At 35.9% G+C, this 20393-nt stretch overlaps 1 protein-coding gene across 7 annotated transcripts in view; it reads right to left on the reverse strand.

The window, feature by feature from the left end:
• Csmd3 (CUB and Sushi multiple domains 3) overlaps positions 1-20393 on the reverse strand; it is a 1145339-nt gene that overhangs the window by 47226 nt on the left and 1077720 nt on the right. For all 7 annotated transcript variants that reach the window (XM_052747788.1, XM_052747786.1, XM_052747792.1 and 4 more), the window contains 5 exons: positions 19100-19273; positions 14817-14990; positions 13515-13700; positions 10364-10537; positions 7776-7958 (listed from right to left, as the gene is read on the reverse strand). In XM_052747788.1, the coding sequence (XP_052603748.1) occupies positions 7776-7958; positions 10364-10537; positions 13515-13700; positions 14817-14990; positions 19100-19273 (891 nt within the window). The remainder of the gene's footprint in view (positions 1-7775; positions 7959-10363; positions 10538-13514; positions 13701-14816; positions 14991-19099; positions 19274-20393) is intronic.

The raw sequence follows: 20393 nt of genomic DNA on the forward strand, positions 1-20393 counted from the left end.
TCTACTTTACCACAATACTAGCAAATGAAAATATTAAATGTCCTTCAACTGATGAATGGATTATGAAAATGTGGTATATATTCAAAATGTGGAATACTATTCATGTGTAAAGAAATATAAAATTATGAAAGTTATAGGTAAATCCATACAACTAGAAGATATTATAAAGCATGAGGGAATTCAGACCCAGGAATTCCATATATCCTCACTTAATTTGTGAATCCTACCTTCAAATCTCTAGATGTGAGTACATATCATAGCTTATCAGGAGAAACAAAGAAACTGAAGGGGGATCATGCATTGGGGGTTGGGGGGGTTCTTAGAGAGGAATAGTAGGTCACAAATGTTATAAAGTGAAAAATGGGGAAATGCGGGGGCAGGGGGACAGAGTGAGACGGAGAGAAGTGGGATGTTTGAAAGTGATACCAGTAATTGTTTGATATATAGATTTGTGGTGACAGTGTTCTCCCAGCAGCCATAGGTGATTTAAACAAAATCTCCAATACCTGGCATGGCATATATTTTTTTTTCAGTTGTTGGTCAGGGGGTTTCAAAAGACCTCAATCAATGTTGGCTATAGCTAGTGCCCTTATTTGCCTCCCAGAAATTGAAGGTAAGCTGACATCCTAGGATTCTGGTTCTTTCTACCACATCTTTGGGAATGTTTCCTGGGCTATAGAGGCAGGAATTGTGATATAAAGGTATCTGTTGGTGTTATAATCAGTAGTTCTCTGCATTGTGTTCAGTTTTGATTTTCTGTAATGGTCTCTATTTGTTGTAAAAATAAGCTTACTAATGAAGAGTAGTAACTACTCTTGTCTGAAAGTATAAGAATAAGATGTAGAGTACAGTAGGGAATTATACTGGTCTGGCAAATTTGTCCATGAAATATACAACAGAAACTAGTAAACATCACAAAAGATGTGTTGAAAAAATTCTAAGAGCCAGAATCCTAGGAAGTCAGCTATTAAACAGTTTCTTCTAGAAATGACTACATAAATAAGACCAGAAAAATTTCAGTATCAATGGACATGGAAGATGGGAAATCTCATGGGATCTGTGGTTGTTTAAATAGGTGTAGGCCCCAGAATGCTTGGCCTGTTAAGAGTGGCACTATTAGGAGATGGGGCCTTGTTGGAGGAAGCATGTCACTGTGGAGGTGGGCTTTGAGGTCTCATTTATGCTCAAACCATGCCCAGTGGCACAGTTCACTTCCTGCTGTCTGCAGATTAAGATACAGAACTCTCAGCTCCTTCTCCAACACCATGTCTGCATGAATGCCACCTTCCATGATGATAGTAGACTAAACCTGTGAACTAAGGTAGCCTCAATTTAATGTTTTCCTCTATAAGAGTTGCCATGGCCACGAGTGGGGGAAATGAAGGGCGAGGGTCGAGGGAAAGAGAGCTTGGGGGAGCGGGAGATCCCAGCTGGATCAAGAACAGAGAGGGAGAACAAGGAATAGGAGACCATGGTAAATGAAGACCACATGAGATTAGGAAGAAGCAAAGTGCTAGAGAGGCCCACGGAAATCCACAAAGATACCCCCACAACATACTGCTGGCAATGGTCGAGAGACAGCCCGAACTGACCTACTCTGGTGATGGGATGGCCAAACACCCTAATTGTCGTGCTAGAAACCCCATCCAATGACTGAGGGATCTGGATGCAGAGATCCATGGCTAGGCCCCAGGTGGAGCTCTGGGAGTCCAATTAGCGAGAAAGAGGAGGGTTTATATGAGCGAGAATTGTTGAGACCAAAGTTGGATAAAGCACAGGGACAAATAGCCAAACGAATGGAAACACATGAACTATGAACCAATGGCTGAGGGGTCTCCAACTGGATCAGGCCCTCTGAAAGGGTGAGACAGTTGATTGGCTTGATCTGTTTGGGAGGCATCCAGGCAGTGGGATGGGGTCCTGTGCTCATTGCATGAGTTGGCTGTTTGAAACCTGGGGCCTATGCAGGGTCACTTGGCTCGGCCTGGGAGGAGGGGACTGGACCTGCCTGGACTGAATCTACCAGGTTGATCTCAGTCCTTGGGGGAGGCTTTGCCCTGGAGGAGGTGGGAATGGGGGGTGGGCTGGGGGGAAGGTGAGAGGGGCGGGAGAGGGGAGAACAAGGGAATCCGTGGCTGATATGTAGAACTGAAATGTATTGCAAAAAAAAAAAAAAAAAAAAAAAAAAAAACAAATAATTTAAAAAAAATAAAAAGAGTTGCCATGGTCATAGTGTCTCTTCACAGTGATAGAAACCCCAACTAAGGCAGAAGTTGGTACCAGGGTCTGGGGTATTTGTAATAGCCTGGACCATGCTTTCATTTGGAGGACTTTGGAATTTGGTTAGGTAAGCAGTGTAAGGCTTTAAGCACTGATTAATGGGTCATACTAGTGAGGACATGGAAAATGGTGGTACTGGGAGTGATCTGAACTGTGGGGGCCTATCTCATGAGGTTGCAGAGGAGAGGAATTTTAGTGTGTTTCATAGAGATTGTTTTCATATTTTTTTTTATTTTTTTTTATTTATTTATTTTTTTTTTTGGTTTTTTGAGACAGGGTTTCTCTGTGTAGCTTTGCGCCTTTCCTGGAACTCACTTGGTAGTCCAGGCTGGCCTCGAACTCACAGAGATCCGCCTGCCTCTGCCTCCCGAGTGCTGGGATTAAAGGCGTGCGCCACCACCGCCCGGCGATTGTTTTCATATTATTTTGGTGAAGAATGCCTCTGGTTTTTGCCCTTGTCTAAAGAGTCTGCCTAAGGCTAAAGTGAGAGATTTGGATTAATTCTGTCAGGAGAGGAAATCTCAAAACAACCTCGTATAGACTCTGCCATGTGGTTCTTAGTGTTAACTCTAATAAAGATTTATAATGAAAAGGAGCAAGCTGAGAAAGTAAAAATACAAAACACACAATATGAGGAGAGAAAGAACAGGAAGGGGAATCGAGCTAAATCGTGTGTTCAAGGAGATAGATTAAGAAATGGAATAAAAGGAATAGTGACCTCAAGGCAAGACCCCACCCAGCTAAACTCTCAACTTGTTTAAAGGAATTAAAGAACAGTTTAGGTCCAGGAGTTGAGATACACACCTTTAATTCCAGCACTCAAAAGACAGAAGCAGGTAGACCTCTGAGTTTGGGGCCAGTCTGGCCTACAGATCAAGTTCCAGGGTAGCCAAGCTTAGACAGTAAAGGAAATCATCATAAACAAAAAGCTGGTGCAGACATAATTGAACAAGGGAGCCATGCTCCAGTCCCAGGAAATAGTAGAACTTGGAAGCTTCAGTAATATGCTTCTGGATGGAGAGTCAAGAGTAGAAGAAAGGGGTTATGGAATCTCCTCTGCTACTAAGGAAAGCCACTGAGGCCAGGCAAATGTCTGGGAAATCTCTGAATGGAGGCCTAGAGAGTTCATTATGTGATGCTGTGAAAGTGAAGTATGAACTGCCTTGGCAATCCCAAGATATTAGAGCTGCTTGAGTCACAGGATACCTGATGAGGAAAGCTATTAACAGAGAGTGGAATCAGCTCAAGAGAAAGTAGTGTTGCAGTCAACAAAGATGAAAGGAGTTGGAAATCTGAAGAGTGTTTTGACTTCAGACATGGAAATGCAGAGTTTGGAGTTTGCTCAGCTGGCTTTTGGTCTTGGTTTGGTCCAGTGTTTCCTCATTATCTTCCCTTTACTCCCTTTTAGAATGGTAATGAATATCCTGTGCCATTATATGTTATAATTATGTAATCTGTTATTTGATTTTAATTTTATAGGGAATTACAGTTAAGAGATTGTATGAATCTCAGAAGAGACTTTAAACTTTGGAATTTAAAACATTGTTGAGACTGTGATAGACTATGGGAACTTTTGAAGTTGGTCTAAATGCATTTTATATTATGTTTTGGTTATAAGCCTGTGAGAGCCAGGGTGTGGAATATGGTGGTTTGAATGGGTGTGGCCCCTATAGACTCATGTGTTTGAATGCTTAGCTGACAGAGAGTGGCAACATTAGGAGGTAAGGCCTTGTTGGAGTAGTTGTGGCCTTGTTGGAGGAAGTGAGCTTTGAGGTCATGCTCAAGCCATGCCCAATGACACAGTTCACTTCCTGTGGCCTGCAGATTAAGATTCAGAACTCTCAGCTTGTTCTCCAGTATCATATCTGCCTGCATGCTACCCTCCATGATGATAATGGACTAAACCTCTAATTGTAAGCTAGCTGCAATTAAATGTTTTTCTTTGTAAGAATTGCTGTGGTCATGGTGTCTCTTCAAAGCAATATAAGGCAAGATCTCAACTCCAGACAAAGAATTTTAGGCAACTAATGGCTCCTGGGAGAGGAAGGATTAACATCTCCCTGGGATGAATCTCCTTATTGGTTATCTAACACAAAATGGTCAGTTCTGAAACTATAGAGACTCAAACAATAAAAATGGACTCAGCAGGTTGCATTTATATATTTGTGTATACTTATATGTACATACATACCTTTAAATATATGTACATAGTAATAATATTTAAAGAAAAAGAGCCTGTCAATTTGAGGGTGGGTGCTTGGGAGGAGTTGGGGTGATGGTATCTGCAAAGGGCTGGAGTAAGAAAAGAGAAAGGTGAAAGTCATGTATTTCTATTTTAATTAAAAATATATTAAAATAAATAATGTTTTTGTGGTGTGACATTATTTTTAATTTCTGATAGATAAAAATTGTAAACTATCATTTTATATGGTATTGTTTCTTTAAGAATTTCATTATCTCTAGTAAAGAAATATATCAGACTACTGACATAATTATATAACTATTTTGTCATATAACTATCAACTATAGTACTAAAAATTGCTATGTGCAATGGAAGTGAGAGAACTACTTCCAGGAGTCAGCCTTCTTATCATTTGTTTGAGTCAAGGCAATAGAAATCAGCTTGTCAGTCTTAGTGGCAAGCACCTTTACCCACCGAGCCATCTCATCAACTAATCTTGAAAGGTCTTAAAATTCTAGTTTTGCATCCACATGGCAATTTCATATTGTAACTTTAAGTATTGGTTTAAAAAAAAAAGTACTGATTGGTTACATCAAGAATTTATGCTTAACAGTTCTTATTTTTCTGAGGAGAGCTCAGGGACAAAGTGCTCTCTAGAAGATGTGTTGCTTACAATGCCCCATGCACCAAAAACTATATCTGATTATCAAGAATCCATCATTAATTTGTGATTGATTTTACTGTAGGTTACTGGTAGTTTTTATTTTTCTTTATTTTCTTTTCATACCTTTTCTAGTAGGCTAAAATACTTTTAGTAATTTATATACAACCACTATTAAAATTATTAATTTTTTATATATGCTGGAATCTATGTATCTCTTGTCTATGTGCACATGCAAACAAAGAATGTTAACACTAGTCTTTACTACATCCATTCAGTATTTTGTTCTACAGAAAACAGATGGCTGAGAATTCACTTACATAGCATGTTGCATTTTTGATAGCACCTTACTTGTCATTACAATTGAGAAGACCTTGGAAGATATTTTAAGAACTGCAAAAGCTGGATATCTATTTTCTGTATGTTATTCAGCTACTTCATTCTTTACCTCCACTCTGTATATCATCTGACTTTCTGAAGGTTATTGAATTCACTCAAGCTAAAAATGATAAGTATCTGTTTTACTACAGTATGAATACTAATCTTAAATATGATGAAAACATATCTATAATAGAGTCAATCAACAGCAAAACAGTGTTCTATGAAAACCATTTTCTGTTACTAAATCAGTAGGTTTGGTACAACGTCAGGTAAGTCTTCTAAGTAATTTGGCATGTTTTTCTTTCAAAACAAAGCAATGACAAGAATAAGATAATTTTTCTAGGGCAGTTTTTAACGACATTTCAGTGTCATTCCACTATTAAACATACATGAATAACAATTATGAGCTTAACACATTAGCAATCCTAGTAACAAAAATTGTGTTCTACAAATAGTAACTTGGTCTAAGTATTTTTATTCCATTTGTCTCAGAAGACAAACATAATTATGAAGCTTGATGTGAGAACAAGTTATTTTTACTACTGTGTATACTACAAATAAATAGGATAAAAAGAAATTTCTGGCAGTATTTTTGAGTTTTTCACTCAAAATGCTTGCTACTTTGTATATTTTTATTTGGTTTTTAATTTTATATCCAGACTGCAGTTTCCCCTCCCTTCTCTCCTCCCATTCCCTTCCCCCTACCTCCTCTCTGCCCCCCTCCCTCATCTTCTCTTCCTCTGTTTCTTTTCAGAAATGAACAGGCCTCCCATGGGTATCAACAAAGTATAGCATATCAAGTTGCCATTAGACTAAGCCCCTCCCCTTGTATTAAGGCTGGACAAAACAATCCAGTATGAGAAATAGATTCCCAAGAGGCAGCCAAAGCATTAGGGATGGCCCTTGCCCCCATTGTTAGGAGTCCCACAAGTAGACCAAGCTAGATAACTATCACATATATGTGGAGGGCCTAGGTTAGTTCCATATAGGATCCCTGGTTGTTGGTTCAGACTCTGTGAGTTCCTAAGCGTCAGGTTAGTTGTTCCTGTGGGTTTTCTTGTGATGTTCTTAATCCCTTTGACTCCCACAATCCTTTTCCCCTGTGTTCAGTAGGATTCCCCAAGCTCAGCCTAATGTCTGACTGTGGATCTCTGTTATCTGTTTCCATCCATTACTGGATGAAGGCTCTCTGATAACAATTGAGAGAGTCATCAATCTGATCATAGGAGGTGGCCAATTTAGGCTATGTATCCTCTATTACTGGGAGTATTAGCTGGGGTCATCCTTGTAGATTCGTGGGAGTTACAGTTGCATTATTTCGGGAACAGGGTTTTTTTTGTTTTGTTTTGTTTTTTGTTTTTTTTCTTTTCTCAATTATTAACCAGTTTCCCCTCCCTCTAGCTTTCAAGTTCACCCCACACATCCTGTTTACCCCAATTCCACTCCTCCTCCATTTCCTTTCAGGAAAATAGGCTTCCAGGGCACATCAACCAAACATGGCATAACACGTTACAATACGACTAGGCACAAACACTCATATCAAGATGGGAAAGGCAACCCAATAGGAGGAAAAGGGGGTGTATTGTTTTTAAATGAATGACCAAAGATGTTTCAATATAATTATTATCATTCATAATTATCTGACAGAACAGTGTCAATAAAACTTTGTTCTAAGATGGGGATCTGAAAGTTATAGTCATATTAGTTTATAGCAGTATAGAAATAGTACCCAGGTGATTTTGAGTACACATTAAATTAGAATGCCATACTGGTCAGCCTTTCATTGTTGTGAAAACATATCTGACCTATACAACTTAAAGGGCAAAGGATTTGTTTTGGCTCACGGATTCAGAAGTTTTAGCATATAGCCAAATGACTCCACTATTAGAGGTTAGTGGTGAATGAGAGCATCCTGGGGGTGTTTGTGGGTTGAGGAAAGCAAAGATTCTTACTTTGAAGTGACAAGGAGGGAGGAAGACTGGAGCTAATATTCACCCTTCAAAAGCATGCACCTAGCTACCTACTTCTTATAACTAGGGCCATCTTCCATAATCCTATCAGCTCCAATAGTCTGCTGAAATTTTAATTTGTTGGTCATTTATTAAAACCATTGCAGGGATCAGAGCCTTCATGATCCAATCTAGTCACTGGAACTATCCTCAAGGACATACTCAGAGATATATTTTATAACTTTTTCAGTTCAATGTAATTGATAATCAGACTGAAATACTATTAGCGCTCTTAGTATTGTTAACTTCAACTTGAGATTACCTTTGCACTCCGGCTGTCTCCCAGTCCAGCTGCCATTGGATAAACATGTTCTTTCTTCTGAGCCATAAAGGATATAACCAGTATCACAAGCAAAGCGTACAGTGCTTTTAGTTCTGAAATCACTTTCCTGTCTAGAGCCATGACCAGGAGTACCTGGATCCCCACATGTACCAGTAGCATCTCCTGCATGCAGAAAAGTGCAAATTAATTTATTATGATATGCATTTATTAAGTTCATAAATTAGGCCAATTGGCTTGTAGGCATTAATTTTGTGCATGCTATTTTCACATAACTTGACTGCATCGAAATGGATCTCACTTGACTACAGTCATGTGAAAACACAAATAAAAAAGGAAACAGTTACTGAGTATTAAGCTATTTTCCTTATTGGAGATTTGTAGACATAATTTTAAAAGGGTACCGATATTTCATTATTATTCCCAGAATCTAGTTAGTAATGGAACTGATGGAAAATTTATAAGTGACAGAATAATGGATTCAACAGACAATGCATTCATACAAAATTTAAAAGACTGGATTCTATAATCACATAATTCATGCACTGAATCATCTAATTATTAATACATTTTCAGCTGTTATTCTGGAACTACTGCATGTGAGAAACATGCAAATCTCATAATAGAATTATTCTTACACATTTAAAATTTCCTATTTTAAATTTTCTCTTCTAATGACTGTCCACAAAGAGATATCCACCAACTGCATTTTTTTTCATGTGTGAAAATGCAAAAATAAGTTGTAAATAACTCTGAAGTAGAAGCTGGGTATCTGTTTTGCAATAGGATTTCACTCTCATCACTTGGTTCTTGTCCTTTTCTTTCCATGTTACTGCTTTCTCAGTCTCTACACTATTTAAATATTTCTAACCACAGGATACATAGTACTAATAGAGAAACAAAGAGAGGGAAAGAAAGATGGATTGACTGTGAGGACACTTAACATACTTTTTAGATGCCCTTTCTGACATGTTCTAACATGGTCTATGTGGAATCCTTCCTTTAAATTCCTCTTTTACCTCTGTTGTAACACTAATTACTACACACATTTTTGGGTCATTATTTACTGTTTAGACATATGCAATAGTTTATTTATTTATTTATTCTTCAATTCAGTTTTAGGTTTTTAATGTACTATATACATAAGGAGGAGAATGTTTATATGTACAATTGGTCTTCTGGGAATTTATTTATTATGAGTAAGTAAAAATAATGCCAATTTTTTCATGGCAGGCAGTTTTTAATTTACACAAATTTGTAGGTTAAATTTGAAGTGCTAGAGGGCTGGACTTGTAGCACAATGGTAGAGTGCCTGCCTAGCATGCACAAAGTTCTGGGTTTGATTCCCCAGTATAATGAAAGAAAAAATTTAAAAAAAAAAAGTTTGAAGTGCTAAACAAAAATTGCATAGAGACTTGCCAGTACTTAGAAGATGTGAATGCAATCATTTCACCTTTTCCTCTTCTAAAGGGAAAGCAATATAAAGCTAATACTAATGATTTCCCTCCGTGGAACATAAATAGTATCAACCAGAGAGCTATTATATATCTAAAGTTTACATGTTTCTAAAGAAAACAAATGTTATAAATCATGATAAAATGCCATGAAATACTCTATCTACTGGTTATTAATAAAATCCCAGTTTCGTATTCATTGATTTAAAGAGAATTGTAGTAGTTATAAAGGATTAATATATATGATGTCCATGTAAATAAATAAAGTTGGTATTAATACATTGCTTTCATAAGATTTATTAGGCTATCTCAATTAAAAACATTTAGGATTTTTTAATCTGGCTACTAGGTACTCATTGCTTAGAAAGAAAGAGAATTGGCCGGGCGGTGGTGGCACACGCCTTTAATCCCAGCACTCGGGAGGCAGAGCCAGGCGGATCTCTGTGAGTTCAATGCCAGCCTGGTCTCCAAAGAGAGTTCCAGGAAAGGCACAAAGCTACACAGAGAAACCCTATCTTGAAAAACCAAAAAAAAAAAAAAAAGAGAATTGAATTCAGATAAGAATTATTCACATAACTTAGGAAAAAAATTGATATATACTAAATTAAAATGTCCACTTTAGCATAAGAAGTTACACAATCTTTATGAATTCATGCAGAAACATATCCTAAAACCACATAATTGTTTACATAGGGCACAGCACAATCTAAAACACATACTTGAAATTTATCATCTAGAGCAGAGGTCCTCAATCTGTGGGTCACGACCCCTTGGGATCCATCAACCCTTTCATGGGTTGACATCCTGCATGTCAGATATTTAAATTAAGATCCACAACAGTATCAAAACTACAGTTATGAAGTAGCAAAGAAAATAATTTTATGCTTGGGGTCACCACAACCTGAGGACCTGTATTAAAGGGTCTCAGCATTAGAAAGAGAGAATCAGCATTCCTTGGCCTCTCAATTCACATTACCTTACAAGTATCCTAATAAATGATTTTCAATCTTCACTCATTTTTTTTTTGGAGGAATGCTGAAGTCCTTAGAGTACACTCTATGGATTAGTAATTATAATGTAATTAATGACACACACTGTTCCATTTTCCAGTGGTACCTGAACAATGAGGCTGTGATCCACTCCAATGTCCATTTAACTGGCAAGTCCTGGATGCCTGGCCTAGAAGAGAGCGCTTTCCTGTGCAGGAATAGTGAACTGTTGACCCAAAAGTATACTTCTCTCCAGACAGGACTGCATTTGGAGGAATGCCAGGGTGTCCACAGTCAATCACTACAATACATAATTATTGAATATAAAATTTTTTTATATCTCCTATCGAACCACCCAAATCAGCTTGTTTACAAAATAAAAGTAAATTTTCTATTCAAACATATTAAAGCTATTTCCAACCAGCAGTCTGAGGACCACATGTGACCAAAGTAAGATATTTATATAATCAGAAATTTACTTAAAGCATTCTGATTATTTATTTGTTTGTTTGCTTGTTTGTTTAGAAATTTGCAGTTCTCAACTGTAAACTTTGTAAATGGCAGCATTGTGTTGCAATGTCAGAAGATTAATTTACAGATAATCTTAAGATGGGCACATCTTAAGGTCTTAAAGTCTCTAGAAAATATACACCTAGCTTTATAAAATTTAGCTCTTTAAATATAAAATAGATGTCATAGTTATAGGAACTCTTGGATTAAATGATTCATTCTGAGGATGACTTTAACAGACACATGTAAGTCTATGCAACCATGTTTGTGCTACCGTAACAAGGCGTGGTCGCAGTGACCATAATGGGAGGAAGAGGTACCATTTATTTAGAAGCCTGAAGTGGATAGACTACATGAAAATGTAAGGAAGCCAACTGTGGTTGAAGGTTGGACCATACTAACAATTGAAAGGGAAGTATTTTGAGACTAAAATAGATGGAGAAAAGACGTTCTGTGATCGACAGTCTACCTGAGTCTGGGGCCAAATCATCCCAGACGCCATACAGAGAAAAGATTCAAGGACTTGACATTCAAAGTATTTCTCAGCACAGAAGAATCAAAGTGCAAAGAGAGAAATTTTGGAAATTAGTGCACACTCATTATTAAATCAAGCTTAGAAACAGATACAGAGCTATCCTCAAGCTCTTCTAGAACAATAAAATATGCAAAAGGAGGCATGGACTACAAAGACAACTTCAATATGTAGCAGACTTCTCTAGGGTCACATATGAATCAATAAAGCCAAAGGTCTATTGACCTAAAATAAAATAAATATAAAGAATTTAAAATTTATATCTTCTCAAAAATTTTAATATGAATGGTTTATTTATAAAGACTATGTAAGCAAATTATTCAAATCATTGGGTTAGTCTGCTAAAAGAAGTACTATATATCTTATTTAGCAGGTCACATAAATAAATTAGTTACATAGAATAATAAATTTTAAGGATGAGTGAAAACTTTGTTTTTCCAGTGTACACAAGTGTTCCCACAAATTTTCACTAAAAATTTCCTCATAAACATAAAAGAAATTTATCTGAATAAAACATAACTTAAATATAATTTTATTATTTATTATATCCAAAAGTTACTTGCACAATCATTTCTTGACACATTAATCTATCCTTTTATAAATTTTTTCCCTAGCCTTCCATGTCCAGTCAATTTTAGACTTTTCAATTGACTGAGTGAAAATTATGTCTACTTCTATCTTTCAAATTTTGGATTTATAACTTTTAAATATATATACACACACACACACTATATATATATATATATATACACATAATATATATATATATATATATATACACATATATTGTGTGTGTGTGCCTGTGTGTACATGTACCACAGCACAAATGCAGAGGTCAGAGGACATCTTGTTAGGAATGCATTCTAACCTAAAGGTTAACTTTCCCTGGAACTTCCGGCTGATTATCCTATCTGGTTCTTCTATCTAACTGCAGGAATGCACTGAACACATCTTCATTCCACTACATCTGGCATTTATCCATGAGTTCTAAGGTTCGAAGTTAGATCATTGTGTGGAAAGCATTTTTCCCAACTGAGATCTCTGCAGACATATTAAATTATTTTAATACAAATGTGGATTATGTATATATATATATATATATATTTTCTATAAAATATTGTATTTATGTTCTAAACTTCTAATGAGAAAAATTACAAAAGTCCCTTGTTCAGTGTTCACTGAAGTGCAAATCACGCATATTATCTGCTATTAAAGTTAATTTGGGTCTTTATGTGATGAATATTTAAGAACAATAAATTTTAATTAGCACTGCTTTTTAAATCCTCAAGTATTCTGAAGAACCAATAGCGGTTCATATTAACACTAAAGTAGGATCAAACAATAGTTTAATATTGATACAAAATAAAAATACCCTTGCCTCTAAAACAATAATAATATAGAGAATGAATGATACTTGTTTCTCATTATCTATTGTTTTATCAAAACCCAAAAAAAGATAGAGAAATAGCTATCACATTAATATTTGTTTGTAGCAATTTCCCATGAGATAAAATCCTCCATCATGCAGGGAAGTTCATTGAGACACACTGTTCTAAAGGTATGTCAGACACCGTTGTGCATGAAAATTCTTTTAGCTCAGTAATTAAGAAGTCCCAGAAATTGACCAGATTCTATAGTCCTCTACCAAGTAAATATAAGCTGTAAGGACTGCCAAGAGACACACTCTCAGACAAACAGCTAAAAGTGGCTCAAGTCAGCCAAGCAAGCTGGAAGAACCTGTAAAGGTCTCCTACTGCTTGAGCTGCCTGAAAGAAACAGCCTACAATCCAGTTAAGCTTTACGCAGGTTGGACAATTCAGCTTCCTTTAGCTGTCACTCATGGTGGAGTGGATTTTAGGTGATGCACCTGTCTATTCGTCATTTCTGCTTCTGTTCTAACCCCTCAGTCAATTCACTGTACAAAACTCCGTTATTGGTTTCCATACTTTGGTCTCTGGTGGTTTCCTCTTGGGGTTAAGTAAATGTCTGTTCCCTTCTTTCTAGCAATAGTGATAATACTACAGAACATTATAGAAGACTTCATATATTTTAGAAAAGAAAATTATATTATAAAAAACATTTATACAAAGAATTTACAAAACATGTAGATACGTAGTTTTGAAACAAATTAATCAATTCAGTCAATGTAATTTTTTCTGATGTATAGTTTTGACTATATGATGGTAATAAACATCAATATTGTTTTTTATAGGAACAATTCATATTATCTACTTACTGATACATTCTGGTAAAGGTTTGTCCCATTGTCCATTTGGCTGGCATATCAAAACTGAAGAGCCAAATAAAAAATATCCTGGGTTACAGTCATAGAATACCACAGTGCCGTAGGTGAAATTCCCATGTTCTATTTTGCTTTCTCTTTTAGAATTTGCTGGAATTCCAGGATCAGAACAGTTGACCACTAAATAAGTGAAAAAGTTAAAAGTTAATATGAGAATAATATAAATATGTCAGGGTATAACTCTGTTGAAATTTTTAAAACTTAGTTTCAGAAGTAAATTCAGTCAAGTAAACAAAATATTCCAGAAATCTAGCTAATTCATGAATTATTGAAATAAATAGTCTGAAATTCGTGTAGGTGGAAACAAAGGAAAAATTTTCAGTATTGTTGAGGAACATAGTAAGTCGTAAGAATTATGTTAAATATAGATTAAAGAATCATCCCACTTAAAATATTTTTTTGAATACAGAAGAGAAAATGGAAGAAAATTATTATTTTTGACAAAATGATCTTTTTAGTACTTCATTGAAAAATAATAATTTGCTAAAGAATGCTCTTTAATTTGTTACTATTGAGTAAACAACAAAAAAATTATGCAAATAGCATGCCAATCCCAGGATATTTTGCAAAAGTACAAAGAAATAAATACCAAAAGCAAATTTCAGGAATCATGAAGAGAAACACAATTTAAAATGATCTTAAGTACTGTATATATGCTCTCAGAAACAGCTATAACCTAATAATATTAAGCAGACAGAAAGCCTTCAAGTTCAAGACACTCTAATAAGAAAGGGGTGAAACTTCACAGGTTTCCATCCCTAGACAAAGAAATACAGGAACTAATAACTGCTAAGAGAGCGAGAAGTAGTCTTTCTTGGGATGAGTCCCTAATTAGTTAAGCAATATAAAGTGATAAAGTAGTTAGCCATATCCACACTAACATCGAAAACAGATTCTGCAGGCTGTATTTACTTATTTGTGGATAAGGAATAAATCCCCAAACCTTGAGAGTGAATCCAGGACATGGGAGGGGGTAAAAAAAGACTCTGGAGTGAGGAAAGTGAAGGGCAGAATGATATAATTATACTTTTAATTGAAGTAAATAGATAAAAAATAAAATTGAACAATTAACAATAAAAAGCACAAAATGAGATGACACCAATATTTAAGCCTTTTATTTATTTATTTTTTTAGTTAATAATCCTCTACTGTTCCACCTGAGCTGGTCAGATTTATCACCTCTGCCTTTAGAGACATTGTTGCATGACCTAGGATGGCATGTGATAAGCTGGTTACCTTTGCACACAGGGGGAGGATGGCTCCACTGCCTGTTGGCTTGGCACTGTGCCTTGGTTGGCCCTTGCATAAGATACCCAATATTGCAAGAGAATGTTACCACATCATTAAAGTTGAATCCATTTCCACTTGTTCTTCCATAAATTGGACTACCAGGGTGGCCACAGCTAACAGCTAAATCATTGGGGAAAGGAGAAATATAAAGAATATCAATTATCACATGGCAATTATCCTTAATCACTCCGAATTAGAAATATTACTTGATATGTAGCTATAAACAAAGTATTTTTTACTAACAAAGATATAGAAAACCAGTAAAATATGAGAAACACAAACTATAAGATTGTGTGTTTTTTAGAGATTGCTCTGTGTGTGTGTGTGTGTGTGTGTGTGTGTGTGTGTGAGAGAGAGAGAGAGAGAGAGAGAGAGAGAGAGAGAGAGAGAGGCATGTGATGTATGTGGACATGTGTTTATGAGTGAGTAGAGGCCAGAGTATGTCCTCCTCTGTCACTCTGTCATTTTTCCCTGTACCTGGAGCTCAAGTCTTTTGACCAGGCTGGCAGCCTGCTAGTCCCAGGAATCCTTCTGTCTCCCTCATAACCCTGGGCTTACAGATTCAAGCAAGGCCAGGCCTTACCAGTTACATGGGTATAGAGACAAGAACTCACTTCTTCATGGTAGGACAATCAACATTTTTAACCATGAAACAACTTTTAATCCACTTAATTATGAACGTTTCACTAAAGTGCTGCATATGTTAAATATTTCATATGCTTGCTTTGTTCTATATAGTTTTTTGATGTGGCTCCTCTTTTGTTTGTATGTGCAGAAATAATACTGAAATACAAAACAAAATTCAATGTAATGTCACAAGTTTCCATCTCTTGATATCTGCAGCAAGGATCAGCTGACAAAGTGTACGTTGAATACTTAATTTTAAGGGCTGAGATATTTGTATCCATTTTTTCAATATGATTTTGAAATAATTCTTTTGATATTATTTAGAAAAAGATCATTAGTAATTGATAGCTAACCTGTTGTACTCTTAACAAGACTAGTTAATGTGGACAACAGGGATCACTACATGGTGCTGCCCTTGAGGTTTCAATCATGTTTTAAAATACACAGTGCTAACATTCTCCAATCCAATCAGTCTTATGGGATATCATCTGATAACTTAATACTTTTACTTATAAATTATATGCTGGGTAGAATTATTTGGATCCTTTTTATGGTATGGTCTTTGAATTAATGTTATGAGGTGTTGGATTTTCCCAAACCCTGCGTTTCTAGGAAGTGTTTTCCTGTGTCAGCTCACTCCGTTAATCAGAGCAGCCCCAGTCACGATGCTTCATAATTGGGTACAGAAAAGACCATAGCTACTTTCAGTGCTTTCTAAATGACCCAGGGGCAATTATTTTTCAGCAGCGTTGTTAATGTCAACCTACTCACTTGGAAATTTAACTGCATCTTATTCTTGTTTAAAATTATCAATAAAGAAACCAGTTTCTCCCCTGAGGGCCTATTATTAAAAAAAATAATAATAAAGTGGCATTATTTGGTCAGGCTTGAATTTAGATGAAAAATGAAAAAATTTGGGACAGACCCAAGCTAATCATTGTTCTCTTTAAGTTACCTAGCGGTGGTGGTGGTGGTGGTGGTGGTGGTGGTGGTGGTGGTGGTGGTGGTGTGTGTGTGTACTTAAGAAGGTGATTTTAATTATTTATTATGCCTTTCTTATTCAAAACATCAATACTCAAACACATTTTCCATGACACACCTGTTTATTCTAAAAATAACAGTGGTATAATTTGTAAATATTTCTTCAATTAGTAATTGATTAAGTCTTTTGTTAGGCTTATACTAAAATAATCACATTATTTCTCTAAAGCTTGCAAACATTTATCCATATCCTATGATGTTGCAATTGAAAGATGTTGATGTCTGTATTGCCAATGACTAGACAATATTCTTAAAATGTAAGTAATTGGAATGACAATTATTAGGAGAAATTAAAAAGTATATGGATAATTAGGTAAAAACAAAATAGACCACAATATCAAACACACACACACACACACATACACACACACACACACACACACACACACACACATACATACATACATACATATATATGAGAATTAATGATACTAAGAAAATGTAACAGAATTATCCTTATTAAAATAGAATTTTACTTTCTTGTGTAGCACTTATAGTAAATCTGAAATACTTCAAGGATAGAAAAAGTCTAAAGAAGGAAATATGGTTTATGGGGTCAAGCTCATCTCCAATAACCTGCTTTGAAAGGAGGTGGAGCTTTTAAAGGAAAATACACTGTTTTCCTTGGAAGATACAGATGCATGGGGTAGGAAATTGTCCAAGCACAGGTGGTTGTGAGAGATAAATGTTGAAAAAGGAAAACTTGAAGCAAATATGCTCTTCATGCTGTGCCTCACAGAAGCAGTCTGAACCCTCACCTTGACTGATTTAGAGATGATAATTCAGAAATGTTTTGCCCTAGAGAAGACTGTGTCGCCCATGTGGCAACATTTTCCTAGCATGCAAAATGTTCTGAGTTTGACCCTTCACGCGCGCGCACACACACACACACACACACACACACACGCACGCACGCACGCACACACACACACACACACACACACACACACACACACACACACACACACACTGAATTCTTCCCAGTGTAAAGGCATTTCTTGGGTTGATGTCACATCTCTAACCTGAGAGATTCAAGCATCAGTTTAGGACTCACGAGACAACGCTGAGGAGGAAAACTTTTATCCCATTCACGGTGCTTCCGCCCACCACGCCTCAAAGCTATTTCCATCCAACCCCCTGTCACATTGTACGGCCCTCTACTTCCTGATTTAGAGTACCTCAACCGTTTCCACATGAGTGTTCCACACCCAGACCACCCTCCCCCTTCTTCCTCTGTCTTAAAGTTCCTGTGCTTTCTCATCAATAATAAAAAGAAATGGATGACATCACTATAGTCAAACTCATATTTCATGTATGGGAAGAGATTCCTTATAACTTCTAAGCACAGCTGTAACTATTTATAGAATGAAAACAAAATAAAAATATTTCAAATCCATTTTAGTTATCTATTAATTACTTTATTTTTTATTTTATGTGGTAGGGTGTTTTGCTTTTATATATGTCTGTGTACCACATGCATGCAGTGGCCACAAAAGATAGGGAACCTCAGACATCCTGAATCTGGAGTTGCTGATGGTTGTGAGGTTATCATGTATGTGTGTGCTGGAAATCCAACTTTGGTCCTCTAAAAGAGAAACCAGTGCTCTTAACCACTGAACCATCTTTGTAGCACCATTAGGTTTTTAATGTATGAATTCATATATAATTTCATCCAAAGGTTAATTGAAATGTTAAATGTTTTCATTAAAATATAATTTTAAATATCTAATCTTATGTGTAGTCAAACAGTTTTATATTTGTATTAAAATATTTTAAATATAGCTATAAAAAGCTTTCTGATATTGGTCAAACTATTTTCATCACTTATCACAACATTATTCATACTTCATATACTTAATATTGAGATATATATAGATATATATATAGATATATATGAATATGATGGTTTCTGAAGCTAAAGGGAACCATAGTGCTAAATAAACACTTTCAACTGCTTATGAAGTAGAGTTCTAAAAGAGCAAATTACCAGAATTAACTGACATAATTAGCAGCAGATCTGACATCAGTACAATGGCTCTCCATATGATGTCTGATGTTTTTTTCTCTCCACTAATTACAATTCATCAGGACAGTATTTGATGAGCTAGCTATAGCATCCTAATTACTAAAACACATTTACCAGAAGAATTTCTACTAGAAAAAGCTTCGTAGCCTCACATCACAAGAGTGTTGATATTGTTACACAGTGGTGTCAACAACTCGAAGTCCTTATGTTAAAAACACGCTGAGAATATGTCATACTCACACAAATGTTCTCTTGTAAATATTTACAACAAATTCTGGGTTCCAAACTTAAATTATGTCTTCATAAAAAACATAAGGAATATAAAATTTAATATTACCCAAATACATACTTTCATATAATCCTAAAGAATTACTGCATAGCAGTGCACATGAACACATTATAAAATTTAGTTTACATTGTCATCTAAATATTGTAAAACAACAAAAATCTTTAGTTTGCTTAGTAAAAAAAACATGATTCGTTGACTATTTCAGAATGCAGGATGTCCCTAATTTCTTTTGTCATGCTTACTTACGCACACAGGATGGAAGCTGACCAGACCAATTGTGATCCTGCTGACATATCCTCACTGAAGATCCAATTAAACGAAAACCAGGATTACACTGATACACAACTGTGTCTCTGTAGCCATAATTTTCTCCAATGACTTGACCATTTACTATGAGTTCTGGAACTCCACAGTGACCCGCTGAAATTTGTGAAACAGTATTTTAATAATGTGACTCAGTATTTTATTTATTATTATGTACATAATTAATTTACTAAATATTTAAACATTCATACAGAATTAAAGAACATAAAAGTAACTAAGACACATTCTGAAAACATCAAGAATTTAGAAATAAAAACAATCACCTAGTGGAATGGTTTCAAAGAAGATGTAAGAAATTTAAATATATTGAAGTGAATATCTCAGAAGTAAAACTTTGATGAATAAAGAATAAAACAGCATTTAGGAAGAAAAGTTATTAGTATAACTCTCCCAATGTGTCTCTGAAGTAATAAGATGTTAAAACAGGACCTGCAGCTGGGCGGTGGTGGCGCATGCCTTTAATCCCAGCACTCAGGAGGCAGAGCCAGGCGGATCTCCATGAGTTCGAGGCCAGCCTGGACTACCAAGTGAGTCCCAGGAAAGGCGCAAAGCTACACAGAGAAACCCTGTCTCGAAAAACCAAAAAAAAAAAAAAAAAAAAAAGGACCTGCATATCCTAACCAAGTATGTATAATCTCAGTTTGGTTTATGTGTTCTAATTAGAAAGTAAAATGTGATATAACCATTGCTTTTTACATTTTTTTTCTTTAAGAAGACTAATATAAAGAACAAAATAAAGAAGACAGATCAAACCTCCAGGCCCAGCCACTACCGCTGGCTAGTGAGATTGTGTGTCTTAGGAAGAATCTACTACTGACACTTTCCTAAACCAGTACAATTCCTAACTGCTTTACAAACACTTATAATATCCACAGATAAGGATCACTCTTGCCTCTCATCAAATAAGCTTCTTTTGGAAGCAAATGAAAATCATTACTGTAAGACAAAACAGGTCAAAATCCAGAGAATAACTGACTATGGAGTCCAGAGTCTCAATTAATACATCAACAACACAACATGTACAATCAAGGCTTGGGGAACATTGCTGAAGAAGAGGCAGAAAGATGATAAGAGCCAAATAATTGGAGAATTTGCTGTGAGATTATGTTCTCTATGTAAGATATGGAGGCTACATCTATGAAACCTCAAGAATATGGCTGCCTAAACAAGACCTGAAAAGTGATCCCCCCATATGACATGTTGTTATAAACAGGTA

Source organism: Peromyscus californicus, unplaced genomic scaffold (genome assembly GCF_007827085.1).
Source record: "Peromyscus californicus insignis strain IS unplaced genomic scaffold, ASM782708v3 Scaffold_20__1_contigs__length_68692818, whole genome shotgun sequence".
NCBI classification, from domain to species: Eukaryota; Metazoa; Chordata; class Mammalia; order Rodentia; family Cricetidae; genus Peromyscus; species Peromyscus californicus.